Consider the following 9828-nt stretch of genomic DNA (forward strand, 5'->3'; position numbering starts at 1 on the left):
GACGTATTTGAAATTCAAGTACATTTGAATATACTTCCAAAAACTTTTTGCCTCTTTCAAGAATTTTGCTCTCAATATACATGAGTGCCAAGTAGCTTCTGTTGGTGATAGAGGGGAAAAAGCAGGGAGAACCAAAAGAGACAAACCATTCAACAAAGACTTACTGAGTGTAAATCTGTCAGATATGCACTTGGAGTAACAGTAGGAAATAAGACTAGGATAATCCCTGTCCACCTCAGAACCGCCATTCTTGAAGGAAAGAAGGAAATTAGACAAGTTACCAATGAGGTAAATTATGAAAGTGGAAGCAAGCGGCCCTGCCAGAGGGCATAGGAGGGCACAAAAGAGAAACATGAGGCAAAGTGGGTAAAGATAAAGCAGAGTTACGTTACAGGAAAACCTAGAGAAGGGTAAGGGAAGTACACCTGGGATTTAGAACATACTACAGTGAAATGACAGCTGAGAAATGGCTAAATGGAGCGGAGACAAGGGATCCCCAGGAAGAATTAGGAAGCGCAGTGAGGGCTCGGGGAGGCACCAACAGATCTGTTTAGCATAAAACCACAAAGATTTTAAATGTGTGAATGCAGGAGTAGATAAAAAAAAAAGCAATTACCAAGCATATTATTTCCATTAATACAAATGGATTCACAAGATGAAGATGTGAAATTGCAGAGGTGAGAATTCCTGATACAATGAAATAGGGATAAATAGAATGTTCATTATTCATTAGCTCAAAAAGTAATTATTGAGTGCTTCCTACGTGTCAAACAATGTTATCAGCAGTAGCATAAAGCAGAGAACAAAGTGTTAATGTGTATAAATTGTCACTGATGGGGTTTTGGTTTAGTGTGCAGTCATTCTGTGTCATTAGTGACATAAGACTATAACGGTGTTTTTACGTTTATTCCTGGCCTTGATTTCCTAAGCCTATTTTTGCCATCTTAAATTATTCAATGTGAGGTTTGTCGGGTATTAAAAACTTAAACGTGGATGTTGAAGGTAATTATTGTATAAGTAGACACAGAAGTGTATGGAATATTGCTGACTATATGTTCTGTATTTTGAAGGAAAAAGATTAAGAATGCTCAACAAAAAGGAAAACGAGACAAACCAATTTGAAGTTAATTATTTACTCAGATGAAAAAGAGCAAAACAAGCATGTAAGGCAGACAATCCGTATAATGCATATTTTAATATGTGTAATCAAAAGCTGACTATAAATACTTCTCTGACATACTCTATAATTCATATGGCAGATTGAAAGTTATCTGCAAATAAGTATATCAAGTACTTGGGAAAAATAAATAAAATTTAAAATCCCATTCTTAGGAACGTTAGAATATTCACTGAATAGAAAATTAAGTACTATTAAATACTTTATCTAGAGCAAGTGACCTTATATTGGTGGCAATTTCCTTAATTTCAAAGAAAAGTTAATACTACCTACATCAGAATTTAACATTTAAATACTGTGTATGACAAGACCCAAACGTTTTATCCCACAAGCTATTACCCCATAAATGTTAGTTCTGCTTTACTGAAAATACTTTGTACCAATCTATTTGAGAAAGCAGTCTGCATATAGCTAGTGGATTCTATTTCTTCTCTTTCATTATAATCACTGTCTAACACACTATTTCTAAAAAGTCCTTAAAAATTCCTACCTGTGTTTCATGATTCCACACGCACACACTGCCATTGTAAAGACTTGCCAACATCCATGGCTCTGTAGGATGCAAATCCACACTCTTAACTCGATCTGATCGAGCAGTTAGCTTTCTCTTTATATCAAGTCGCAGAGGCTAAGGAGAAACAACACCAAAAACCCACAAAACATTAAATTGCTATGCCAAATAAAACATATTTGAGATCTCAAATGAAACACTACATTAACATGCATTAATAGGCCTATAAAACAATTCAGTTTTACTTTGCTAAACTGTAGGCACAGTTTCAAGTCTAAAGCACCTACTTCTTCACTCATAAAAACATATGAGTACTTAAGTTATTTTTATTTTTTATTTTTTTTTTTTCAACGTTTATTTATTTTTGGGACAGAGAGAGACAGAGCATGAACGGGGGAGGGGCAGAGAGAGAGGGAGACACAGAATCGGAAACAGGCTCCAGGCTCTGAGCCATCAGCCCAGAGCCTGATGCGGGGCTCAAACTCACGGACCGCGAGATCGTGACCTGGCTGAAGTCGGACGCTTAACCGACTGCGCCACCCAGGCGCCCCGCTTAAGTTATTTTTAATTTACAGTAGTTGTTGTCAAACTTGTTGGCTTCGGGAATCTTGTACACTCTAAAAAAATTTACTAAAAAGCTTTTGTTTATGAAGTTTATATCTATTGATACCATGTGAAATATTAAAATTGAAACAACTTAAAAATACTTATTAATTCATTTTCAAATAACAAAAATAAACTCATTACATGTTAACTTAACATATTTTTATGAGAAACAACTATATATTCCAAATAAATTTAGTGAGAAGAGTGGTAGTGTTTCACATTTTTGCAAAACTCTTTACATTCTATCTTAATAGGAGAAAGTTGGTTTCTCATATTCGCTTTGGCCTTCAATATGTTGTTCTGGTTGATGTTAGTCTCATGAAGATATGTAGATGGAAAAAGAGAAATATTTAAATAACTTTTTTCAAACAGCTATGAATATTCTTCTTTCATACACGTTAAAACTTGACAAGTGGTAATTTCTTAAAGGTTAGTTGCAATACGAAAACTGAAACCAGAGCCTGATGTGGGGCTCGATCTCATGAACCATGAGATCATGCCTGAGCTGAAATCAAGAGTTAGACACTTAACCAACTGAGCCACCCAGGCACCCCTTAAGGACACTGACTTTTAACTTACAAAAAAAAAAAAAAAAATTGGTAATGAAGAATATACTAACAGTACAATTTGGTGACACTATACCAGTTCAGTTTTATCTTCTATTACTTTTACACCAACAGTGCAAATTATCAACATAGTGAAAAAGGCCATTAGTGTCTTACTATAAGGAGAACAGTTTTAATTTGTGAACCTCCTGAAAAAGAATGGGGGACTCCTAGGAGACTGCAGATCACATTTTGAGAACCCTTGGTTTACAGAGTATCTACGTAAGCATACATAAAATATCCACTAAATCACAATGTTGTGCCCATGTCATGAGTGTCCTATTCAAAAATATTCTAAAGTGTTATTCATGAAGTCTTAGTAATCCTAAACTATATCAATCAAAACAGTATGATACTGGCATAAAAACACATAGATCAATGGAACAGAACAGAGAACCCAGAAATAAATTCATGCATATATGGTCAATTAGCCTGCCAAAAAGAAGCCAAGAATATACAATGGGGAAAGGATGGTCTCTTCAATAAATGTTTGGGAAACTGGACCACTATCTTACACCATAGTTAATTTTACAAAAATTGACTCAAAATGGATTAAAGACTTGAATGTAAAACCTGAAGCCATAAAACTAGAAGAAAACATAGGCAGTAAGCTCCTTGACATTGGTCTTGATGATTTTTTTGGATCTGACACCAAAAATAAAGGCAACAAAAGCAAAAATTAACAAGTGGGTCTACATCAAATAAAACGCTGCACAGCAAAGGAAACATCAACAATGAATTTCATTTCATTTCATTTCATTTCATCAATGAAAAGACAACCTACTGAATGGGAGAAAATACCTGCAAATCATATATCTAGATAAGGGATCAATATTCAAAATATGTAAAGAACCCATACAACTCAAGAACAAAAAAATAAACAATAATAAAAATAATCATCTAGTTAAAAATAGGCAGAGGTTCTGAATGGACATTTTTCCAAAGAAGACTACAGATGACCAATAGGTACATGAAAAATGTTCAATGTCACTAATCATCACAAGTCAAAACCATAATGAGATAGCACCTTACACCCATTAGAAGGGCTATTATCAAAACGACAAGAAATAACAAGTGTCAGTGAGGATGTGAAGAAAACAGAACCCTTGTGCACTGTTGGCTAGAATGTAAATTGGTGAAGCCACTATTGGAAAACAGTGTGGAGGCTCCCCCCACCACCACCCCCCCACCTCTGCCAGAATTAAAAACAGAACTACCATATGTATGACCTAGCAATTCCACTTCTGGGTATTTATCCAAAGAACAAGGAAAGCACCAACTTGGAAAGATATATACATCCCCATGTTCACTGTAGCATTATTTACAATAGCCATGACATTGAAACAATGTATAAGTGTCCACTGATGGATGAATGGATAAAGAAAACATATGTAATATATGCATACTATACATATAATATTCCATTGTATATATGGTACATAATACATATTACATATATTTATATACAATATTCCATTGTATACACACACAGGAATATTATTCAGCCATAAAAAAGAATGAAACCTTGCCATTTGTGACAACATGGATGGACCTTGATAGTATTATGCTAAGTCAAATAAGTTGGAAAAAGACAAACACTATATGACCTCACTTGTATGTAGAATCTTTAAAAAAAATAAACACACACACACGCTAAACAGCTCAAGCTCATACATTCAGAGAACAGATTGGTGGTTGCCAGAAGCAAGGGGTGGGGATGGGCACAATGGATGGAGGAGGTCAAAGGGTACAAACTTCCAGTAATAAAATAATTAAGTCCTGGGGATATAATGTACAACACGGAGACTAGTTAATAATACTGTGTTGTATATAGAAAGTTGCTTAGACCTTAAAAGTTATCACAAAAAAAAAATTACTCTAACCACGTATAGCGATGGATGTTAATTAGACTTACTGTTGTGACCATTTCACAATATATACATATGCTAAATCATTATATTGTACACATGAAATTAACATAACATTATTTTAATTATACCTCAATAAAAAAATTGATTTCTTCAGAGAAAAGTATTTTGGCAATAGTATTAGTAAATACTAGATGAATGGGATGTGTGATCAATATGGGTTATATCCATGTCCATGAAGGCCTTTGGAGGCAAATGGGAATATTTATAACATTTTAATGGATTTAAAGTTATAGGAACCAAACGTACTTAATTAGGAACCTAACTGATGCATTACTTAGTAATCTAATACAAGAACCTAATTCTAATTAGAACAATTTTAAACAAAAATTAAAATACTCTTGAGTCAGAAAACGCTAATAGTGTAAAACAGCTTTTTTCAACCTGGATTCATCTACACCACAGACAAGAAAATGATGTGAATAAAGTATTTTCTCAATTCTCCCAAGAATACTTACCATTCTAGAAAAAAAGTTAATTCATTATAAACAGTGATACCTTTGGATTTAGTCTTAATTTGCTCTTGGACACAGATTGGGGAAGACTGATTTAAAATGTTTCCCCTGGGGCGCCTGGGTGGCGCAGTCGGTTAAGCGTCCGACTTCAGCCAGGTCACGATCTCGCAGTCCGTGAGTTCGAGCCCCGCGTCAGGCTCTGGGCTGATGGCCCCGAGCCCAGAGCCCGGAGCCTGCTTCCGATTCTGTGTCTCCCTCTCTCTCTGCCCCTCCCCAGTTCATGCTCTGTGTCTCTCTGTCCCCAAAATAAATAAACGTTGAAAAAAAAAATTTTTAAATGTTTCCCCTTTGACAGGTTTTAAACACAACCGAAAAGTTTATTTGGCAAGTTGAGTTACTGCGGAATCTTTATTTCTGTAATCTTCCAGAATGATCATGAATGGAACAGAAATTTAAGGTTGCTTTCCAACACAAAATGAAGATCACTAGATATTTTCAGCAGAGATAATTTTCTGAAACAAAGCAAACGCCTCACAAGGCTTTTATTCATCTACTACTTCCAACCCTGTTATCACTTCTATACACGCCTCTCCCACTTTTAGCAATAACCTAGATCTCTTTACTTTAAAAGATCAGAGTTCTTTGGCTCTTCTCTACAATCACCAAAAAATGTTTCCACTGGTGTGCCTTTCTCTCCATCTCAAACTCTCTACTGTCAAATCACCATCCTGACACTTCTTGGTCATTCAGGGAAGCAGGACTTTTTACTTCATCCTTTTCTCAATTTTGCCTCATTAATTTCCATGAAAAATTTCAACTCCTTTTGCTGGTCTCTTCAGAGTGAACAAACATGAAATGTCTATTGTGTGCCAGGAACCACAGTGGGGGCTTTCACGTAAGCCAGCACATCTCACACTTTTCCTCTAGCAAATGAGGAAATCCATCACTTACAAACTGTATATATTTTACCATATGGATGTTTAATGATTACTGAGTAAAAGCGATGCTATGGAAAGTTGGGCCGGGGGACTAAGCAACCCTAGAATACCTCCAAGTATCCCTAATTCACAAATCCCAGTTTAAAAAGCACATATGAAATCTCTTGTTACACTTCTCCCAACATTTAAGTGACTACTTTGAATGAGACACTGTATTAGACACTCTAGGATACAAACACGAGTAAGATATTCATACTGTACCCTTCGTTCTAAATGCCTCCATTTTCCAAAAACTGGATGCATTTGGGACCCTTTTTTTTTTTTAATGTTTATTTATTTTTGAGAGAGAGAGAGAGAGAGAGAGACAGACTGTGAGCAGGGGAGAGGTAATGAGAAGGGGAGACACAGAATCCGAAGCAGGCTCCAGGCTCCGAGCTGTCAGCACAGAGCCCGATGTGGGGCTTGAACTCACGGACTGTGAGATCATGACCTGAGCCGAAGTCGGACGCTTAACTGACTGAGCCACCCAGGCGTCCCCATTTAGGACTCATCTTAAATGCTGCTGCCACCAATAAAATCTTTTGGATTACCTTAGCCAGAACTATCCTTTCCTAAGGGATCTTACAGAAGTTAATTTTAACCTTTAACATTTGTATATGTATCTCTTTTTGCTTTATAGAGTCGATTCTTCTTAAGGGCAGGGTCATTGCTTTACTCATGTCTTTATCTCCACAGCATCTTCTACATTTGGATATGGGTTTTAAGGACAGATGGTATAATCCAGGTCTAGGGAATTATGCTGCACCCAAATTTCAGTTCTGCCACTCATTTCAAATATGCAATAATGGGCAAGTTTACTTAGAACTTCTCTCAGGTTCGACATTAAGAAAAACGGGGATAATACTTTTATCTACGTCTTAGTGTTATGAGAATTAAATTCAGTGTTAAGCAGTTAGAATAGTGCCTGGTCTATCATAACCGCTCCATAAACACTTCTTATAACTCATTCTCCCAGCTGTTGAAAGACTTAGGAGGCAAATGATTAGCAAATTGATGGGCACATAATAAACACTCTATGGTAAACAAGTGAAAAAATAAATTCGTATTTGTATCTCATAAAAAAGATTTTAAATGTATTAAAGAATGAAGGATATTTCGTTAGAAAATGTCCATTACTGAAAGCGCAGCAGATCCCAGACCAGAGCGGATCACTGGCAATATGACGTAGGATCATTAAGAGACCTGAGATCTTGTTCCGGGGCCCTTAACCTGGGGACCCAACGAAGTTCATGGATAAGGATAGGGGAGAGGTGGTCTCTAGTGAACCCACTGAATTTTTTGCAACGCTGTGTGCTTCTCTACCCATTATCCATAACTTTCACCAGTTTCCCTAAGGACTCAACCTCTGCTGTAATCCCAAGTCTGCCTCAATTAGCTTTTTACAAACTTTTTTTTTTTTAACCGCAATATACAGATTTTGGATTTATTAATCCCAAAGTTCTTCAAGCTCCAAAATCTCTGAACCTATGCTCCATAACAAGTAAAAAGTGGGGGGAGTGCAGGATAATGTTTAAATACAGAATACCAACTTTCTTACTTTTTTGCAGAAATCATATCCTCACACTATTGTACTTTTTTCCTTCTTATTAGAACGCTCTTGGGCAAAAGTACTTTAGGGTATTTTTGAGGGTGAGAATGACAATAAAAAAAGTGCTATCTGTCCTGACTGCCATTCTTACCAGCCACTATACTTGCAAATGCAGAAAAGCACACTAGTTTTATAAGCAACATCCTAACCCTTCTTTGCCCCCTAGAAACTTAAAGTGGGATGCCAAAGCATTCGAAATTCCACTTTGAACTCCATATACACTTTATTTACCTATTTCAGAGGGAATGCTTTTCTGTTTAAGATCGTCAGTGCGGTCAGCACACGCTATTATAGCAAGAACAAGCCCAACATGAGAGTACGATCAGCTGCCACCGTGTTAAGGGCAGAATGAGGTACTTTTGCCAAAGCCCAGGCACTGCGTCTCCAAACCACCTCAGATTCCTGGGCCCCACCGCCGCCGCCTCCCTCAAAAAACTCAAACCGGACCAGGACCCCGCAAGGCCTGAGGCGGCGGCCGCATCCGCAGCCCGCACTCCAGCAGCTCAAGGCTGGCCTCAGACGAAAAGGCCCCGCTCCCTCCTGCAGGGTCTGGACCTACCATCGCTCCGTTGGTCAGAGCCCGGGAGCCCGCACTTGCCACCGGCGACGCAGACCCTGAGAGACCCACCGACCTGCTGCCGGCCGACTGACTGACGTGGAACTTCCGGGAGGCGATTCTCGCGATAATGGAAGCCAGGCCGCGAGCGCCTGCGCAAACGCGACGCAGGGTGGACGTTTTCCAACGCCCTTCTCAGTTTCCTAGGCAACGCGGCCTTCTAAACTGTCCGGAGCCGAAGGGTTTGAGAAGGCTGCGTGTGGTCTTTACCACCAAGCGAAATGGACTCGAACCCGTGAGGGGAGACTGAGAACTAGAAACCGAGAGAGAAAAAAAGATGAGAAAAACGAAATGCTTAATCCCTTTGGACGCTAAACGGCAGGGGGAGCACCGTCGTAGTGGAGTTGTGGTTTGAGGAGCCGCGTCCGCCTTTTCCGACTCTGGCTCTGATGGGAGGGACGGGGAGAGGAGGCGGAGCACGGGTCCAACGCCTCAGTACTAAGATGGCCTGAGAACTAGGACCAGGAAATTCTCTGCGAGCCCTGGACCGAGCGCCGAGTGAGGCTGGGAAGAAATGGGCAGACTCAGGGCCGGGCTTGAGGCCAATAAGCTTGCAGGGAGGCCAAGAGCCTTCAGTCTGGAGCCCCCAGGAGATAGGGACTCCAATCATGCATGATCATTTGTTACTGAGCATCGACTGTGTTATTCATTTATTTAACAAATATTTATCGATCTTCAGCTGTGTGCTAGACCTACTTTCCTCTCAAACCCTTCCATCAAACTGAATTATCTCCATTTGACTAATGAGGAAACTAAAGTTCAAAGAAGTGGCCTGACCAAGGCCACATAGTAAGTGGTGGAGTCGGGATTTCATCTCAGATTCATGTGTCCTCAAAGTCCCGTGATCTTTCTACTACATCAGAGTATCTCTTCATAGAGGTAACTGTAGAAAGGACATGAGCCACAGGTTGCAAAAACTGCGAGAGCATTTGCCTGTCACCATCCTCCTATATTCCTGCTTTTATTTTGTTTTAAACACCGTGGGCCAAATAAAAACTTGTTACGTTTAAATGAGTACCTCTGGCCTGACAGAAGCCTTGGCTTTTTAAGACCTCTGTATTTTCAGAAAGGCAAGAATGTGTGTGTGTGTGTGTGTGTGTGTGTGTGTGTGTGTGTGTGTAGAAACATTCAGAGAGAGACATGGACTCTGCGTGTCTTTTAGTGAGACCTTTGCTGCTAATGTGATCCCTTTGTGGGCCTAAGTTTTCCTGATATTAAAAATAGGTTGTGGCCGCCTGGGTGGCTCAGTTGGTTAAGCCAGAGGACCTCGGCTCAGGTCACGATCTCCCTGTTGGTGGGTTTGAGCCCCAGGTAGGGATCTGTGCTGAGGGCTCAGAGCCTGGA

At 39.2% G+C, this 9828-nt stretch overlaps 1 protein-coding gene across 1 annotated transcript in view; it reads right to left on the reverse strand.

The window, feature by feature from the left end:
• COPB2 (coat protein complex I subunit beta 2) overlaps positions 1–8572 on the reverse strand; it is a 31840-nt gene extending 23268 nt beyond the window's left edge. Inside the window, exons 1-2 of the mRNA XM_025913034.2 lie at positions 8428–8572; positions 1668–1805 (exon numbers count right to left, since the gene is read on the reverse strand). Of these exons, the coding sequence (XP_025768819.2) occupies positions 1668–1805; positions 8428–8430 (141 nt within the window). The 5' untranslated portion in view covers positions 8431–8572. The remainder of the gene's footprint in view (positions 1–1667; positions 1806–8427) is intronic.
• Between the last annotated feature and the right edge of the window lie 1256 nt (positions 8573–9828).

This window comes from Puma concolor, chromosome C2, assembly GCF_028749965.1.
Source record: "Puma concolor isolate L17-30 chromosome C2, mPumCon1.1.hap2, whole genome shotgun sequence".
In the NCBI taxonomy this organism is placed as follows: domain Eukaryota; kingdom Metazoa; phylum Chordata; class Mammalia; order Carnivora; family Felidae; genus Puma; species Puma concolor.